Source organism: Taudactylus pleione, unplaced genomic scaffold, assembly GCF_031769625.1.
Source record: "Taudactylus pleione unplaced genomic scaffold, aTauple2 ptg000373l, whole genome shotgun sequence".
Lineage (NCBI taxonomy): Eukaryota > Metazoa > Chordata > Amphibia > Anura > Myobatrachidae > Taudactylus > Taudactylus pleione.
The window spans coordinates 4,221,087-4,241,889 of NW_028284774.1; the positions used below are offsets into that span (position 1 = coordinate 4,221,087).

General features: G+C 41.2%; 1 protein-coding gene across 3 annotated transcripts in view; it reads right to left on the reverse strand.

Moving 5' to 3' along the window:
- The window catches only part of EVI5 (ecotropic viral integration site 5), a 118,666-nt gene that overhangs the window by 92,264 nt on the left and 5,599 nt on the right, over positions 1 to 20,803 (reverse strand). For all 3 annotated transcript variants that reach the window (XM_088444904.1, XM_088444903.1, XM_088444902.1), the window contains exons 2-8: positions 15,049 to 15,241; positions 13,858 to 14,082; positions 11,260 to 11,334; positions 5,751 to 5,876; positions 3,582 to 3,725; positions 3,101 to 3,190; positions 2,725 to 2,822 (exon numbers count right to left, since the gene is read on the reverse strand). In XM_088444904.1, the coding sequence (XP_088301030.1) occupies positions 2,725 to 2,822; positions 3,101 to 3,190; positions 3,582 to 3,725; positions 5,751 to 5,876; positions 11,260 to 11,334; positions 13,858 to 14,082; positions 15,049 to 15,241 (951 nt within the window). The remainder of the gene's footprint in view (positions 1 to 2,724; positions 2,823 to 3,100; positions 3,191 to 3,581; positions 3,726 to 5,750; positions 5,877 to 11,259; positions 11,335 to 13,857; positions 14,083 to 15,048; positions 15,242 to 20,803) is intronic.

Genomic DNA, 20,803 nt, shown 5'->3' on the forward strand with positions numbered 1-20,803 from the left:
AGTGACTTCCAGAGGCCATTTCTGGGTGGTAACGGGTCAGCGTTTAAAGACGCAGTTGCACTGACACAGGTGGCCACGTCCAGACAGAGAATCTGCACCTCTTCAATGGTGCGTCTAATTACGCACAGATGGAATGGCAGCGTAGGGAGTCTTAGTAGAAAGACTATTGGCTGCGAAATGAGCATAAAGATGCAATCGTGGCTGCAACTGCATTCACCTATGAATCAAGCCCCATGTCTCATATGAAAGCATGTAGGAAGTGTATCAAGCAAATCAATAAGGCATACTGTGTTACAAAGACACATACAGCAAGACAAATATACCTACATTTAAGATTTCAGCTTTTAGAGGTTAAGCTGGACATAGACTGCATGACGGACCAATAAATGCTATGCCTTACACTGCACAATATATAGATGTATCCTTGCTCATCTAGCGTCAATACGCCATGGAGAGCAATATGCCATGTGCGAGTGAGCAGTCACGATGCGACGCAGCTAGGACGCACTAGGAAACTCTGCAGATTATTTTGAAATGTGACTGAGAATGTAAATGGCAATTTGGGTGAAAAAAAAAAAAAAAAAAAAAGCTGTGCCCGCTGCATTGTAGCACGTACATCTGTCTCAGACAGCATGCAAGTGTCACATATCAATTAATCATCACAGTCTCCTGGTGCTTCCTTGTTGCATTGCAGCAAAAACGCATTTTCAGCACAAAGAAAAAAAAAAAAAAAGACGCCCAGCGTTAGCAGAGACTCCGCGAGCAGTCGTGCCACGAGGGGTTGTTTGACGCGACTGCAGCAAAGATGAGCAAGAACACATCTATATAGGCACAATCTGCCGTACAGATGACACAAGATGGCTGCGGGGATCTCGGCCAGCGTACTGGTACAGGTTCTCCAAAGATTAGTGGCAGAGACAGGTATGAAACAGTCTCAGCCTTGACGCATTTATCCCCTCTTACAGGGGTTTTGTCAAAAGGAAGTATAACTCCTCTGGAGGGCACGCATTGGGAGACTGGTAATTTACATCTTCATTAATAGCAGGTATGAGAATTGTTCTGTTTTTATTTAAGGTGGAATAGATATATATGCAATGAGAGCTTGCTGTATCTTAATTTTAATACATTTTCTTAGAAGCGCATGTATTTCCCATCTATTTGTACATTTAAAATTTGACTGCAGTTAATCGTTCATTTAGATATCAATAAATTGTTTACAACAGCACATTGGCATAATATATAGATTGTAAGTTTTTATATATCCTAAGCTCAGACCCTTTAAACAATCTTTTTTCCTTTGCAATTTTCTTGGAGGACATAGGCAGCAATCCCCTGTTTTTGGGTCAGCAGCTGAGTATATAGGAGATTCTGACACTACTAATTAGCGCACCTGGTTTTCTATATCTACAATCTGCACTTCACAGCCTGGAACCAGCTTAATGATGGTCAGGGCGATGGACATGTTTGATAATCACATCATATGAACATGCTTTTCCTCAGTTTTCAGCCAGTTTCATGCAGTGATCTATTAGTGTTCATGTCCACAAACTTCATAATTGTTCATAAGGATTATATCTTCGGCTGAGCTACACAATTATATTGCTATGTATAGCCAGCATTACTTTTCAGCTAATCATATAAAAATAGTAAGTACATTTTCCTCAATGGTGTGTGGCAGTGGGCAGCTGCGCTAGCCTCATTTACTACCTTATATGCTAAGGCCAGTATCCATTCACCTAACGCTGAGGATTGCAAGCAGAAACCCATGCCGTCCATTGATTATATGCCGGTCGCCACATCTGTCATTATTAGTATCTCCACGTGCACCAGCCCCATGCTGGGTGCAGGAGATACATCTGACACAGGCTTCTCTTCCCCGTACGTGTAACTTGGAATCACACAGAGCTTTACAACACCCACAACACTCCCACAATTCAGAGTGGTTACGTGGGACCGCATAGTCACCAAGTTCACACCCCAAAACACCCTATTTTATAGAAAGACCGATCAATAGGATGAGCAAATTCTTATCTGAACATGCACTGTATGCAAAACTCGCCATTTGCGTCCATTTAGAGATTCGTATCAGACTCTGCCCCATAGTGTACTAGGTACTTAGAATTTATACCACTTCCTTTCCAGCAACAGCAAATTAATTCTAACATGAAGCATAATGATGCATGGAGCAAACCACTCATATCGGACCGGTCTATTGTATATTTACACAGACTGCATACTCTTTCCTCCATTTTTTCATCTTCAGTCATTATAGTGTAGTAGGTATGAAGGATAGTGCTTTGGCGTAGCCAAGTCTGTGGCGCACTAAACAGGGCTTTTTGGCACTTAGTATAGGTGTATTACCCTCTAAAACTTACACTACTGTATTATCCTATATTTATAAAGTGCTAACATATTACACACACACAAACGAATCAGACCATTATTTTTCCACGACAATAGTCCAAAGAGGAGCAGGCAATGACATTACCCAATCATGGGTACACAAACGCATACACATCAGGAGCCAGTTATAAAATCAGTATGTTTTTGGTCTATTGGAAGAAAATTGAGCAGAGTGAGCAAACACTTTGGAACATTGAGGGTGGGGAGTGACTTACATTTGAATACACATATTTCCCAATAAATATAACGTGCAGTCCCCTCTATTGGACACAAGATTTGATCACACAATCACCACATGTGCAGTATTTTACCAAGACTTACTTCTTCATCTTTTTTGCATTGTACTTTACTTGATAAGAAGCTTGGATTAACTTTTCTGAACCCCCATCAAATTGGTGTGGAATTACTTTCTGAAAGTGCTGGAAGACAAGTAAAATGTTTGAAAAACAAAAAGACACTCAAATCAGTATATAGATCCATTCAAAAAACATACAGGTTATGGTTTTTCATGATGGCAGCACACACATCACAAAAACACAGCTATAGTCTGTTTTATATCCCAAGACTGCCAGTACTTTATTAGTTTGTGAGATAGAGTCTTATGCAGACTGGCTGTGCTCCAACAACGGGTTCAGAATCCTAGTTACTTACGAGCAAAAAAAAAAAGTCAGAAACAAAAACCCTTCCTAAGACTTACCTGTAACATCCCTTCCATATCCAGCTGCATTAACTCCGCCTGATTCATCTGAAGAACAGCGAGCCCAACCCGAAACACAATCTCTAAACCCTGAGGGGGGGGAACAAATATCAGTACTAAAATATGCTCAAATAAAACAAAATGAAAAGTGCGAGCTCTCACAGTGGTGGACTATTACATTTCTGGACCTGTATTAGGCTGGCAGTGACTCAGTGAAGTCACCAATCCCTAGTGCATAACAGCCCAGAAAATGGATAATCACTAACAATTATCACCTATACTTCTTGCCTCCACCTCACATAAGGCAGTTATTATAGCGCTGACCTCATTAAACCAGTAGCCAAAGACCACTACTGGGCATGGTCAAGTGGACGCCAAGTCAAAGGTGGTTCCTACAAGCACAACACAATCCTCTAAAAAGTGGCTTCACAATTAGAACCAAGTACAAGCCCACTGACCCATTTAAATTGTAGTTTCTCACCTCAGACATAAATATATCAAATATTCTCGTGGCAGCTGGTAATGGGAAACTTGTAAGAAAAATAGTCAGGAACCAGGATGACGCATACATAGAGGTGTGAAAACTCTGGGCTTGAAAGTGCACAAAGAGCTCTGGCAGCTGTTCCTGTAAAGAGTGGCACAGTATTGGAGATCATAATAGGGTAGAAAGAACACAGAACACACCACCACGTAACTATACACAGGTAATATTAATCTATTATCAATAGATTGGGGGGGGGGGGTGACGTTAAGTTGAATTAACATTTGCAGTGTAAAGTCATGCAAGACACGGTTATTTGATCAGCCATACAGGTAGGAGACCGGCTACAGGAAGACTGCTGTGTGACCATCGCTCAGCACGACCACAACCTCTAGTTCTAATATATACCTACATGTCGTTGGAGCTTGTATCACTATTCGTAGTAGGCACCGCTCTTTATTTATAGAGACCAAGGCTAATTAAAGGTTTAGGATATTCTCCCATAAAGGTCCTCACTTCTAAAACGTGTATGATAAACTCCCCTAATGTAAACATATATATTAGTAGACACCTCGTACTCGTGCGGTTACATGGTCAGAAACACTTGGTGACAGAATATGCAGATAATTTACATTAGTGGAACTGTGGCCCAGATTCATCAACAAGTAAAATTATTGCTATCACTCATTACTAATCTTACATGATGCTCCAAACAGCTCCTGTCATGTGTCTGAAAAATTATCGTTAAGAGTTGATTGGTTAGAGCACCATTACAATTAGTCTGGGCCTATATTATATTTATATACACACACTTTTTTTGTTGTGCCAAAACCAAGTCAAATAGGCTTCAAGAGAAGAGGCGCAGCGCCCCCTGCGTTACATAATAGGCATAGCATGGTCTGCTGCGGTTTGTTAGGACTAAGGCTAGGTACTCACTGGAGATGTATTTTTTTTTTTTAAAGCCATCAAAAGCATGAGTAACATGTCTAATGATATCCACTTGCAACTGGCGTTTTTTTTTTTTTTTTTTTTTTTTTATTTTTTTTAATAGCACTGGGAGGCAATGTCTAGGCCTCCAAAGCATTTCCATTATAGAACTATGCACCAGATTGCTAGTAAAATGAAAGGCATGACAACACTGCAACCAATGGGTTCTAATTTCACATTAATAGCATTAAACATTACTAGTGAAATGAATGGAAGTAAAATGCATGTAAATGGGTCTTTAACAGCATTAACCACATATGTGTTTACTTAACAGAGTGCAATTTATCGGCTTTGATCAGCAGAGCAATAGGTGCCAGCTGTAGTTTGCCATAATCAGACAAACTATTTCTTTAGAATAGCGGAATGTGGAAAGATATAAAGTGTGGCAAGTATTAAGTGTGATATGCATAACAGTCAAACAGTTGAACAAACTTTGACCAAAATTTTAAACCAGATTATGTCAACTAAATTTATTACAGTTTTGTGTGTTTAATGAACATGGTTTGGACAACGAGATGCACTAACAAAACTCTTAAAGCTATGTATTGAAATGATAGGAGCTGAGCTGATAACATTTTCAGAAATAACTGCAATAGTAACAAAGTACATTCATATCCTGCAGTCATATCCTGGATACTCTCATCAGTTGGAACTTGGTGACCTGGCCGTGAGTATATACTCCCAGTCTACCCCCATCTGTGTCACATCTGTATGTCTGGCTTACCCTTTTAAAATGTAAGCTCTTGCGAGCAGGGCCATCTACCCTCTTGTGCTTCTCCCTTCTTTACTTTTATCTACTTCTTTCTCTCCATTAGGGCACCTAACACTTGGTTGCTTAAGCTCTGCTGCTTATCTGGGTGTTATGGTCGCTAATGTGGCAATGTATATTATCCATGTTCCTTGTCCTGTATTGGATTGGATTGGATTGTACTGTAAGTCTTTTGTCACCTATTTGTTTTCATACATTGTAAGGCGCTGCGGAACACTTGTGGCGCCATATAAATAAATAATAATTTAAAACAACATTTTTCACTGTATGCACGAAGGGCAATAATCTCAATATTCTTATAAGTGATGGATGTGAATAAATAAAAACTAAACAAGATAGTAACGGAGTAGACAGGAGCACAGAGCTAGACACAAGACCACCATAAAACAGATATCACTGAGCAGGGCACTTACCTGAATCATGCATTCAAACTGATACATACACAGGCCCAGCTCAGCCATGCTGGGTTTAAAAAGTTCTCGCAGACGATAGTCTTGCATTAATTTAACAAATACACAAAAAGCTTCTTCTTCTGGCATCTAGAAGAGACATCAGACCAGTGACATGTTAAACAAAGACAGGCTACTTATTTTGAAAGTCTCAAAGTTCATTGCAATGACTGGAAGATGATAAACGTTTTGGTAAAATGTAACCTGTCCCCTCTCCAGACAGGTAGATGAACCCACTTTCCACATCTAATGGGATCTGATATAGGTCAAAAAGTAGAGAACGCTTTATTTTGAGTCGCTGTGATATCACTGGCCTATGTACCTGAAATACGTAAGACAAGAATACCAGTCACTCTCAGGTGAGGTGTGCATCTCTGACAACAGGCTAACATAGCAACCTAGTGTATTAAAGGATAATATGGTTGTATCGGTTTTGCTATACATGACATAACTCAGGCCTCGACAAATCCCAGGGGCCAGGTCACAATGGCTACCAGATTTTGCAGTGAGGGAGGAAGCAGATCCTCATCAGCTCTGGTATTGTGGTGTTCATATCATGCACAGGAGTGCATGTGCTGAGTGTCGCCTGCGGTGACTGCTGTGCCTGTGTCCGTCCCGGCCTGCGCTGATGACTCCTCTCCATCCTGGCCTGCTAGGATCCCTGCTGTCTATCCCAGTCTACGCTGATCCTCCTGTACGTCCTGGCTGTCTACTGTCTCCTATCTCCGGCTGCATAGAGCTCTCCAGTAATAGGGTCTATGCATAGCCAGGGACTGCAGAGCAACTTCAGTGGGATAGTGGTGTGACCATGAGGGGAGGGTTTTTTTTTTTGGACTTTCTGGCACCATTGTTTTATGTGAAATGTGGTCTGTTATTACTGCAGGGTGGGGGATGGAGCAGGGGAGTTGTGAAGAGCAGTGAGGAAGCCTCCATTTTACTGTATCCATTCAACTGAGACCATTTTGTGGACTAGTATAGTGTGTATAAAGGTTGCATAACACACAGAGCTGTGCTCCTTACTCACTCCTGTAATTGATTTGGTGGGGCGGTGGTCTGGCTCCTACAATTTCATCCTGGCTCCTAGATTTAGAAGAATTTGTCAAGCCCTGACATAACTAAATACAATACATGCCTGTAATTTAACAAGAGCAATATAGGAAGATAGAGTGCAATATTTTTACCCCCAAGGTGGTTCTTTCTATAAATTTCTGTGTGCTCATTAGGACTAAAAAGGTTTCCTAGATTACTAGTTGTTGCATAGAATTTGTACGGTCACTCTAAAAGAAAAAGAAAATTGGACTTCAGCTGGAAACGTTGAGTACACAAGCGGAACGGAGCTTTTCCCATCCAGTTTAATATCCTACTCATAACCATTGGGTTTAGCAGTTTGTACTACTCCAAAAAAAAAAAAACAGTCACAGGTCTAGACAGCGTGGGTTGGTTCCCACTAAAGCAGGGCTACAACAGCTACATTCCAAACCGCTAAAACTCCACACACTTGACTTGATACATCAATAGACTGATACTACTGTAATTTGCCCCGCTGAAACATCAAAGGCACTAGCCTCACCCCTGTGCATAAATCCCCACAGTACATTTCTGTGGGGCAAGACTACAACCCATTAAGCTTTTCTACTCTAGTGACCGGTATTAAGACAATAAAACCCCTCAGTTTAAAAGATGAATATTTGTGCAGCCTGGAAAAAGGAAATTAGGGGATCCTCTAGTCCCTAATAGAAATAATCAATAAGAGTAATCCCTCCTCAGGCGTAAACTTTATACCCCCCCTCCCAAAAAAAAATTTTTTTTTCAAAAATAAAAATCAGAATTTGATAACCGTAATAAATTCACTTTAGATTTTTCAATAATATATCAATCTACATCAATATATCGTCCAGGTTACTATAGAGACCCGCGATCGTTGAAGGGTTGGTGGTGTGCTGGATGATCGATATCGATCATCCAGCACACCCGGGAGATCGTTCAGAAATATCATTATCACTGATGATCGCCCAGTGTGTATGCACCATAAGTATCAGCTCACCAGTTATTTCAAATATATATTATTCAACTCCATAATCCACAACCTTCTTGCTTATTATATAATGTGCATTAATGTTAGACGGTATCTTACTTTTACTATGTGGCACACAGCAATTTAAACTGTACAGCAGACAATTTGGAAATCTGCATAATCCCCTTCATGCAAAATAAAAGACATCACCTGGTGTCTACCAAATGTGTCTGCAAACCATGGGAGGATACATGTTGGATTGCTGCTGGCTACATGTATGCTGTCATCTGCTTACATTGATCCAATCTCTTTAGAAGTTGACTGGTCAAAAAGGTAATATATACCTAGTTACTATGGGTTAACGCAAATTCTCTATTTGCAGTGTTACCTTTAAATATTCACGGTTGAGATTTCTTAGGTCCTTCTCAGACAGAAGATTACTGCTTTTGTACACTGACATCATGTAATTACACCAAACAGGTGAAAACAGTAATTTTGTGACGCTTGTTCACCAATTTCTTGTTTACCAGTTTTTTTAGTCTGAAACATTCACAATTACAGCTACACTAAAACCACCTAACTGCATACTGAGGCAGCAAAGAAATATCTTGGCATGACTGTATACCCCTTGACTGCTTAGTAACTATTAGCTGTATGGTGCCCTCAGAGTTTGATATTTATAAGCAGAATGTTATAAGGTCAAGGTAATGTGCACACAACACTTCCTTTAGAAGCATATATTCAGAGTGTGGGGAGAGCTTTGGGGAAGCCCAGCACCTGCATAAGTGCCGGGCATGCCCCCAAGTATGATGAATTGGGGTTGTGTCACAAGAACATGCCCACTCCCCAGTTGGCCACACACCTTTTTCGGGAGTGTCCCTGCCTGCACTTCAGCGCCCTGCCCGCAGTCTAGTGAGAACACTATATGCGTACTGTAATATAAGGTCCCTTATTTACATAATGCTACACAGTAGTGCCCACAATTCAAATTATGCTACAGTAGTGCCCACAATTCAAATTATGCTACAGTAGTGCCCACAATTCAAATTATGCTACAGTAGTGCCCACAATTCCCATGATGCCACATAGTAGTGCTCCTTATACACATGCCACAGTAGTACCCCTTATCCACATTACGCCACAGTAGTACCCCTTATCCACATTACGCCACAGTATTTTCCCTTACTCACATTGTGCTACACAGTAGTGCCCCTCATTCACATTGTGCCACACAGTAGTGTTGGCTCTAATAAAGGTTCATGACCCACTGTAAGCACTGCCATCAATAGCCCTGTAGTGAACATTTAAGATGCCAATTAGACCCATTTTTTCCCACATCAACAATCTTTATAATCTGGATAAAAATGGCTTTAAATCAATGACGGGCCTAAGAGACAAAATTACTGAAAGTCAATTCTACGAATAATGAAAAAGGTGTTTTTGCAACTTTCCTATATTTACTGCAGCATCTCATTAAATTTCCAACAAAAGTGATATGGGGCCAATTCAATTCTACGTGATGTGCCCGCCAAACATCCCACAATGTTTGGCTGTGTATATATTTGCCTATTACGGTAGGCATAACTATGTGGTGCAAGGAAAAGCTTCCAATGTTGATGGCCACTGTGTGTCTTTAAGTAACCAAATCACAGCATTGACAATGATATCTTCATTATGAAGCATTTAAATGTTAATAGGTATGGGTCACAGGACATTGAAAGTTGTAGTCTTCAAACTCATGCATTTGATGGTGTGATCCAATGCATATGACAAACAAGAGATAACGGGATTGCAATCATCCCAACACTGAAATTACAAAGTAAATGGTAAAAACGCATCTTCATTCAGATTGGAGGATAACCGCACATACAGGGGTCATCAACCAAGCAGATCTTTATTTTGTTTGTAATCTTTGTTTAGACCTATTTAAGATACAGAGTAATACTGTCAGGTCAGACTGTTGGGAAATAAATATGGCTGAGAAGATAATTGCACATTGTCGCCATTTCCCCTTCCATCATTAAGAAGGTCAGGCCTGGGCAACATGCAACTCTCCAGGTGTTGTGAAACTTCAAGCCACAGCATTCTCTGGCAGATTGCAGTTACCTTATGGCTGGTCGGGTACCCTGAGACTTCTACTTTCACAACACTTAGAGAAGCCACAGGTTGTCCAGGTCTGCTCTAGGTGATAGGATTACTAGCAACTCAGATAATTTACACTACCAACTTTTAATCAGTATTTCAAAAACAAAAAGTTACAACAGAAAGAAATCGCAAAAAGGAGTCCATAAAATGACAATAGGAACTGAGCAGCAAATGAAGAGAACCATAAATGACTGAAATAATTCCAATACTGTAATGCTGGCCATACACGGTGCGATATTGAAACGTCACAATGTGTTGTACGATTTCCCTTGATATTCTCCATACTATGTGTTCAAATGGTGTACGTTTGATCGTTAAGATCATACGATACGGATGCTAATGTGTATCACATTGTACACAATAGATCGCAATCTTACGGTTTTGGCGTAAGATCTACGATCCAGCTATAAGACGGGGACGCGCATCGGCATCGCAAACATACAGAATCAACACACGATATCCACGATTGGTCGAAATCGTCCACATGGTGCAAAAAAAACAAAGTTGCACCGTGTATGGGCCGATTAAGGGCCGTGAAAGATTTCCTATGGAGATGTAGCCTGCCAGAACAAGCAGACTGACCTATGTCTTGAAGTTGTCCAATCTTGTAACGTAACACATTTTAAAATGAATTTAACATTTTAAAAAGGCCAACAATTTATGCTGCCCTTTCCAAATATTTATAGAACAGTCTGACACAAATCAGACGCTCCTTATTAGTTTCCAGGCATCAATACAAACCACATAAACAGAGAGCCCAGGAAACAGCTCGATTGTCCTTTAATCAGTTTGCTTCCAAAGAGTTTGACGTTCAAGTATTCTAGCTTCAGTCACAGGACCCTACAGCTTATTTATTATACTTTGGTCTGCACATAAATATACATAGAACATGGTAATTAATATGGACATTAAATTAACTATATTTGAAAGTACTGTAGTTCCATTGAATAAGATTAAGTTACTTTTGTGCTATTAAGTCTGGGTAAGTGACCGTCCCTTTCTTTACTTCTGACGTGCTAAAGGCATGGCACACCCTTCAGTGATATCAGAACACCCCCCCTATAAAAGGCCACACCTGAAGGCATTGGTCACTGATCACGTAGAGGGCAATCACACAAATAACACTGCCACTACTGGGGCCAGCATTTGTTTTGGAATCTGATTCGGATACCTTCCTATGCCAGTATCATACTTCAACTGGAAGGGTTACTCTGCTCCTGACTTTATGAGCTCATAGTTTTCAACACAATATATACAACTTAGTGCTTCCTTAAGATTTTGCTTCGCTATTAAATCATAACACAACATGCTTACCTGCATAAGCAGCAGACCCACAATAAAAGCACTTCCTTGGCAGTACCCAACTTCTCGATCCACTAAAGAATATGCCTTTATACACAGAAAAAAAAAAAAAAAAACACACACCTCTTATTACAATATATCACACACATATAAAGTCTAAAATGACAGCGGTGGCCAAAACTGCGGACACTTTGAAATTTTAATGTTTTTCAACTTCGAAAGCTTATAAAAACGGTTACACTTCATGCAGTGCAATGATTCAGATTTATAAAAAAAAAAAAAAGGAAATTTAATGCTGAATTCAACACAATAAACAGATGTCAAATACTTGCATTACAAGGGAAGTTATGCAGTGAAAACAACACTTAGGGTGAAAATCGCTGTGTACTTATGATGTTACTGTCCTAACAGTATTTCGTTGGGTATCCTTTATTTTTAAGACCGCAGCACAGCGACGTGGCATTGAGCCAACCAATGTTTGGAGCTCTTCCTTCTTTATTATGTGGTGCCATGAGACAATTACAGCCTCAATTAATTGTCTTTTATTGGATGGACGCCTCAGATGTAGCAGTTTTTTCAAACTGAACCACAACTGTTCTATGGGGTTCAGGTCTGGGTTGCTTCCTGGCCATCCCAGCACCTGTATGTCATTCTCCGTGAACCACTGTTTGCATGTCCGTGCAATGTGGCAGGGAGCTGAATCCTGCTGGAAAACAAAAAAAAATGGGGCATCATCTGGAAAAAGATCCCCGATAGAAGGTAGAAGTTTTGGTTCTAGGATGGTGTCAATATACTTTCTGCTGTTCAGTGTGCCATCTATGACATAAAGGCGGCCTACAGCATCTGCTGTTATACATGCCCAGATCATAACACTTGTAGGATTCTTTGTTGTTACTTGAATGCAATCTGGATGTACCTTTTCCCCGATGCGACATCACATATTTTCTCCCAACACTACCAAATAGCAATGTCTTAGTTTCGTCACTCCATATCACTTGTTTCCACTGACCTTCTGTCCATGCAATGTGTTCTTTTGCCCACTGTATTAGTTTCTGCCGCTGCTTTTTATTCAGCAATGGCTTTTTTTGGGGGAATCCTACCTTTTAGGCCAACCTCCGTTAGTCTTCTCCGTACCGTTCTTGCACTGACAAAAACACCAGTTGCACTCAGTTCCCTGCTAATGGCCGCAGAGGACATCCATCTGTCCCTGATGCAAATTCGTTTTATTCTCCCATCATCAATAGCTGTTGTGCACTTTTTCCAGCCTTTTCCTTCTTTGTTTTGTATAGATTGTGATTCTATATAGCTTAAACTATACTTTCGTACTCCTGATGTTGTCACATTCCCACCAACTTCTCTCGCAATTGCTGCATACGAAAGACCATTTTCACATAACGCCACAATCCTGGATCTCTTCCTGGGTGACCAGTCACCACTTTGCCTGGACAACATTGTTGTATTTATTTTTTATACCGCCAATAGCACTAAACAATACACACATACATCCAACCGTAATTGCACTTCAGTAACAAACTTTATTCTGCAAAATGAAAGACAAAATGACCTTTCCCACCTTTGAACATGACCTTGAACCTGCTCATAAACGACAGCTGATTGGACCTCAGAACGACGATTCCGATTGGCTGGTAGTAGTTGTTACTACAATCCACTTTTTGAATCTCCCGCATCTGTGCTTCTTTGTCTGACTGAAAGTAGCATAACTTCCCTTGTAATGCAAATATTTGACCTCTGTTTATTGTGTTGAATTCAGCATTAAATTTCGTTTCATTTGATTTATGAATCGTTGAACTGTGTTAAGTGAAACAGTTTTTATAAGCATTCAAAGTTGAAAAACATTCACATTTCAAAATGTGTCCGCAATTTTGGCCACCAGTGTACAGTATGCTTACTGCACACTTGAATTTAAGTATGAAAACTCTTCATGTCACCGTGCATTAAGTAGACTATATTCTATCTATATTTTATGCAGATTTCACTTTTATTGCCATGAAATGTGACCACAAAGTGTGTGGCCAATTGCAGACCAGGGAGGACGATGGAAATCTGGACGCATGTAATTGAAGCATCCAATTACTACATGTGTTTGGCTAAATTACCCACAGAAGCCATTAATTAGACCGATTACAAAATAATATTTGGCAAACAAATGCCTACACTACAATTTAGTTTTAAACCTCTTTTCAAACGGCTGCTCATCGGTTACTTCTCACATTAAAACATGATGTAGACTACAATAGTATAAGTTTCCCCCTCAGTTTAGCAACTGCAGTGTGCTCACTAAGGATGTGCTCTACCCTCAACTAATGTATAGCATGCACAAGGACATCTCTCTTGCATGGTATGTCCAGCTTTGAGGGGTTTTTATGGGATGCGAGATTTATGATCTATGCTGAAAATACAATGCCCGGTCATGAATAGGGCTACCTGCGCCATTCTGGCTCACTTCTGCAGTGCAGGAGCACCAAGAACCCTGCTTCCGAATGTATAGAGCACCAGGGAATAAAAAAACTGCAAAACCCCAAATCAGCAAAGTATTACCATGTTCATATGAGAAATGCCAACTCTGATCGCTGAAAGCAAAATACCAACCTTCATGACATTGAATAAAACCTCTTGCCCCAGGCTGTCTTTCTCTTTAAAGAAATCATGCTCTGGATATGTTCTGGCAATGTCCCTCCTGATGAGCTTTTCACACGGTGAAGTCATTTTTAAGAGATCGGAATACTGCTCTTTAATTGGCATATTTTGAGCATTGCATAATAGTTGCCATACGATTGCACGAAAGTGGTGGGGTATCCCTTTTCTGACAAGTTCCTGCATAAAAAACAAGACACTGCAGTGATTATTATTGGTTCTGTGTATATATTTTAGGACAAAGAAAATCTGAACTACACTGTTCATATTTTGAATTTATAAAAAATGTGTAATAGCGGAAAGAACAGCAATGGGGCACACAAGTTATAGTGACTAAAAAAATGAATGGGCTCTTGGGACTCATAAAAAAATTGGAAAAAAAAAACAACATTTCCATAAATGGAAATCAATTACTTGAAAAAAAATAAGCAAAACCTGCTATGATAAAATATGCAAGGAACTTCCACTCATATGACTCACATAATTTTGTGAACCGCTTTTTTGTGTAAGAAGTAAAAAAATAAATGTAACACACTGGTGTGCACCTGAATCTCCTGCAGCATCTTGTATATTAAATACATTGGTATGTATGTTTGCATTCAGACACCCCTGCACCGACTGGGATGAATCGAGGTGGTCCAGTTGGATCCTGTTTAGGTTTTATGGGGGTTAGGGTCCCGGTCAGACCTCCTGTCGGTGTACGCTGGGCAGAACTTTGACCCAAGGAGCCTGTTCTGTGCCTTCCACTGGATGGATTTGGGGTGGCAATTGATCTGGGATGCCTAATGGAGTGGTTGGGGTCCCTGTCTGACCTCACAGCGGAGTGTGCCGGGCAGAACTTTGACCCACTGTTCTGGGCCTTTCACTGGATGGATTGGACGACATCACATAATAAAACTTAATAAGTTGAAGATTTAAACCCGGGCGACGCCAAGTACTTCAGCTAGTAAATTATAGAAATAAAAAGTCTTAAAGCCACTTATGTGCTACAGACATTCACAAAAATATGACAGCATGCAATGAGAATGTTCTTAATTATAGTGTGAATAAACAGTTATTTATTCCTCTCAAAACTAGACATTTTGAGAGGTTGAAATCCCTTTGAAAAATAAAAATAAAAGAACCCTCTGCTTTGATAACAGATACCTTGATTTGCTTTTCCTTCTTCTTGTACACTTCCTCCCACTCATTAACAATGCGACCCCAGAGCAGCCAGGCATCCTCCTCCTGATGGTGACTGAGATTACTGGATGCAGAGGAGCTGGAAACCAGCGAGGAGCCACTATTTCTCCTTGATCCATTAACGGATCGCAGGGATTTACTGTCTATTTCAAGCAGCCTGGAAGAGAGATGGCGTTAAGTGTGGTGCTTTTCATTTATGCTTCACAAATAAACAGGGTAAAACATCCCTGCTCATATATATAGTATGAGAGGGACCTTTGTGCAAATGTTTGTGCCCCTTCCCCACTGACAATATGGGGCACACGGAGAAATATGGTAAATGCACAGTACGTGACAAAGGTTCTTGCACAGTCTTCGCTTCCTTCTGCGCTTGAGCCATATTTATGGTCATTTTCTTCAACGACATTGCACCGATGCCGTATTTCTGTATAAATCACCGGAACCATGGAATGGGCTGCTACTGTGCAATAGGTGCCATGGTGTGGGCCCACACTGACTCTGGGGTCCATGTGCACTGCATCCATGATAGAAACGTCACTGATTGCGAATAGTAAGGGGGAGATGTATCAAGCCTTCTAAAGAGAAAAAGTGGAGAAGTTGACCATAGCAACCATCATTTATCTGACAGTCTATAAGATGACAAGTGAATCTGTTGTATGGGCAACTTATCCACTTTATCTCTTTAGAAGGCTTGATAGAAATCCCCCCCCCCCCCTATACAGGAGAAAAACACCCTTGTGGCCCCTAGCGTACCATACATATAACCCATGCTTTTTCTTCCCTTTTATTATGTCCTATCATCATGATGATGGCTAGTTCAGGAAAGGCATAAAGGGCCTTTCAATACAGAGTATGGCCACCCTCGATTTATCCACTTACAAAGTGCTCACCCAATCCTCTCCTATTTACATAGCCAACATCATCTCCCTTCACATCCCCATCCGCCCACTTTGCGCCACCCATGAATGCAGTCTCTCCTCCCAGCTGACTACTTCCTCCAACTCCCACCATCAAGATTTTGCCCATGCTGCTCCTAACCTCCATCTCTCTCAGACTTCCCACCTTCTCAAGACCCACTTCTTCATCAAAGGCTTCCAGCTCTCATTCTAACCCACTGCTCCATGCTTCTTGCTCACAATCTCTCACTCTGTGTCACCCGTCTGTCTGCCATTCCCCTTTAGACTGTAAGCTTTCATGAGCAGGGCCCTGACATGTTTTCCTTCCCTCACTTCTAACATTTCTGCTCCACTGCTTACAACGGCACCCAACCTTTGGGTTTTCCAGCCCTGCTGTTAGAGTATTATGCCTGCTGATGTAGCAATGTTTATAAACAAGTTTCCATGTACTGCAATGTTCTCTACTGTAAGTCACTTTAGTTTGCGTTTTTGTCGATACTGTGTCTGTCTTTGTACTTAGTAAGGCGCTGCAGACCTTGTGGCACCATATAAAAGGATAATATTGTAATTAGAGTCAGTTCAAGGGAAAACCATGACCCAGGTGTCTAATGACATCCAACAACTTAAATATGGTTGGTCTTAAATCAAGCCATCAGAACAGCTGACCATGCACATTTACCAGATGTCCCCACAGACTCGCATGTGGGACAATCTTGGCCACCTATGGATCTTTTAAAGAGTCACTAAAACAAACTTGTGCACCAAGGCAGGAGAGAAGGAAATCATGCAGTGTTAGTAGTCCTAAGCACCAGATTTAAGAAACACTGCTTAAGAGTGCCAGACCTTCAGAATATAAACCCAGAATAGAGACCATCACTTCTTGAGCTCTCAATGCTAGGCATGATGCATTTCCCTCAGCTAATAGGCCAGGATTCTCCATTTTCAACATACAGTGCTCACAATCTTGTGAGATGTAACCCCAAAGTCCAAAGCTCCTGCAGGACTCCGGTTGGTATCTGGAAGACACCCTGGAGGAGCTGTATGAAGGGACATTATGGGGTTTAGTGGTGTCAGTGCACGCTGTATGTGTGGATACATTTTCTCCCCCATGTTTTAATGTGCAGTTCTGTGCTAAATGACAGGAGCACTATCTGCCCATCATTATCGGCACTGCTATCTACAAGATAGCGCCGATGTGCCAGCCAATGTATGAACTGTCAGTGGCACTGACCGTTCTGACAGCTGAAGTTAGAGAGTTTGGCAGCTGCAGCTGTTGTTGCCGCATGCACAGCACTGCCCCTGCTGCGGTGGCTGCTAGGCTCTGGGATGTGAACGGGAGATCCCGCAATGCCTCTGAAGCCGGCCGGGAGGCGAGACACAGCGCATCAGCACTAGGCTCATGCGTTGTGGGGTCTAGCAGGGATCGCTAAAGGAGGGAGTGAAAACTCCCCCTCCCTCTCATCGGTACTGCTTCGCCTCGGTAAAGAGGCGAAGCACAAAGAGCTATATCGGCATGTTCCGTGCCACTATAATACATTCCCAACCCCTGACTCCAAGGAGAACTCATTCACCAGATGTGTATTAGGGGATCACGTACTTCCAACAGCAAATTACGTATATTCAAAGCATCAGTGTTGCATTACCTGTAAAAAGCATGAGGCCACATATCATAAAGCTTCATGACAGATTTCTAAACAATTATGTGCTGTATTCAATTAGGTGCGAAAAGCAGTTTTCTGCGAAAAAGTATAGCGAGTGACGTCATTTCGTCATGCAAAAAGTTTCCTCCGTATTCAAATGCAGAGACTTTTCGCCAGTGCGGAAACTCAATGCATTGGAACCTGCGAAAAAGTTTCGCCTACAAATAGGGGTCGAAAAAAGTGCAGAATTGGGGTTTTAGGGTGCAAACCTCGGAAAAAAAAAAAAACCTGCACCCTTGCGACAGTCCCCCAAAAAGTAAACCACGTAAAAAATAAAAAATAAAAAAGTGTAAAAAATACTTCAGATCACCCCAAAAAAGTACTTTCATTTTGGGGGCGAAAAACACCAAAGTTGGGGGACAAACTTTTAAAACACTAGCGAAATAGACTCCAAATACCACCCCCCCCCCTTCCCAATATGCCCCAGGTGGTTTTAAGTTTGCAGGTGGATTTTTTGAAACTTCACTTTAGCAACTTTAGAATATGCTTGCACCCATTTTCATGTACCCCGAATTTGCTGGGACTAGTTATTTAAAAACACTGCTAAATGCTATTCTCCACTGCTTATGCAAAGACGCTAAATAGCAGCTATTGAGATCATTTAAATACCTTCAGCAGGCCTATTCGGGGGTATCTATAGTGATCCCCAATGTCAGTGTATCTTTTGGGGGAAGTCAGGCTGATTTCCCCAAATCTGACAGTACTTTTCGCATGTTACAGTTTCGCTGGGTCCCGTTTTCGCTGATTTCTATATAGGGATAAGCAGGGGCGCGCGCGACACTTTTTCGCACCCAAAACCAGCGATGTCAGCGAAAAGTCCGGCATGCGAAAAGTACGGGACTTTTTGCACCTAATTGAATATGCCCCTATAGGTTCATTTACCATGTACTCTATATAAACACATTCCAAACCAATTTGGACCCAGCTGGACTCAACTATGTTCTGAGAAACACAGCCTGTTATAAAGAAGCTTGGCTGAGTCAGCTTATACCCCTTTTAGACATAATACACAGGTACTTCCCGGGTCTATTAACCCAGGAATTTCCCAGGTCTCAGTTGAGGCCCCCATCCACACTACACCAAAAACCCAGGAAATTCTAGGGTTGGATATGTTCACACTGAACCCCGGTCTGCCTTGAATTTGGTGTAGATTTAATGGGGACACTGTTTTCACAGTAAGGACAGAATATGAAAAAAAAAAAATAGCATTTTTAGAGTAAAGGCCACAAAGTTTGTTTCCAATGTTTTTTTTAGAGTTGAAAACCAATACATTTTTACATTACAAGAATAGAATTATGAATATAGCCTTTATAAAGCTTTGGTCTATACAAAGACAACACTTTCACATAAAAAAGGTAAACATAAAATAACACTTAAATTTGTTTGCTCCTCAGTCATGTAGTCCAGGTGCCAGCAATTGATGCCATCTGCAGGTGCAGAGAACAGCCAATGAGAAAGTTTTCTTAAAACCTGGGTTGGATGCATTCACACTAGAGGCTACCCGGGTTACACCCAGGAAAAACCCTGGTAAATACAGGGTCATGGAACCAGGACTTCGACCCAGGTTTTTTCTGTTCACACATAGCAAAAACCTGGGTTGATGCATGTTCAAGGCCAAAAACGTGGGTTTTTGCTGTATGTCAAAGACCCCTTTCACACTGTAAAGTGAAAATCCCAGGTAATACACTTTTACCCAATAATTTGCAAAACACCCCAGGATTTTTCCTTGTGTGAAAGGTCATCCCGGGACTAAATTCCCGGGTTGTTTAGCAAATTACTGGTTAAAAGTGAATTACCTGGGGTTTTCATTTTCAGTGTGAAAGGGGTATCAAACTGAAAATGGAAAAAACCTGGCATGCAAAATGCTGGGTAAAAGCCGGATTTTTTGCCATTTTCTGGCTGAAAGTGGTATGAAAGGGGTATTACAGACAGTAATTACCAGAGAGATATCACAGGCAGCTCAGGTGATGAGTGAGTGTGTCAGTCAGGTGAAAATCAGAAGTGGAAATAAGGCTTGAATACAGACAAGTAGAAGAGGTTTGAGTTTAAAACGAGGAGAGATTGATATGGACAGGGTGATCAGTGTGAGTAGTGATCGCCATTTCGAGTAATGGTTACTGATTTTTTTTCACTTTTCTAGATTAAATAAAAAAAGAAATAAAAATAGGCCACATCAGTATGCATACATCGATGCAACCTATGTTATCTACATTAGTGTGTTACTCGCCTGGTTCAGAGCGGACAGATTTTATATTTTTGGAGATAGATCACTTATACCCCTTTCAGACATACAACCCGGGAAATTTCCTGCTCAGACCCGGGAATTTCTCCTGTGCAAATTCCTGGGTATTTGGTAGACCCCCCTTTCACACTACAGTGTCTACCCAGGAAATTCCCAGGTAGACCCCTTTCAGACAAGAGCAGAGTTTTTCTGCTTACCTGCCTCTTCTCTGCCGTCTGCTCCTCCTAGCCTATCCCCTCTCTGGCTGATGATGACATCATCATCATTCAGCAGCCAAAAGCCGGCCAATCGTAATGCAGGTCGATTGCAGGGGTGGCTACCCGGGAACGTGTTCCTGGGTAGGTACCTTTCACACAGACATGAGATCCGGGAATTTTAGCCGAGGCAGGCCAAAATCCCGGGAATCTCAGTATGTCTGAAAGGGGTATAAATTATAGGTGGTCGAGTTTACTGACCTAATTTACAGGTCTTCAAATCGATTCAGAAGACGAGATTTTAACAGTAAGGATCATTAAAATTTATAGTCTGATCTCAGGTGTAAATAAAAAGCATAGATTATAGTAGGCATAAAAAACCTACACAAACAGCACTGGACGCTTATGGATGAGAAAGCAGAAACAGTGCACTGTGTGTGCAGGCCAGGGATTTTCTAACGTTTGGTAGCTGCTCAGTGCCCTTGAACATTGAAGTTTGCATAAATACACTATATAGACAAAAGTGATCGGATCAGTAAAGTTTTTTGGACGTCAGTGCTCTGCAGGTCCACTACGTGCAGGGACTACTGAAGACACCCTTCTTGGTAAACTGTCTACAAGTTCCTGAATAGTAGCAGGCGGTATGTTTGCCATTCCGCCTTATGTACAAGTGACCAACTGTGACAC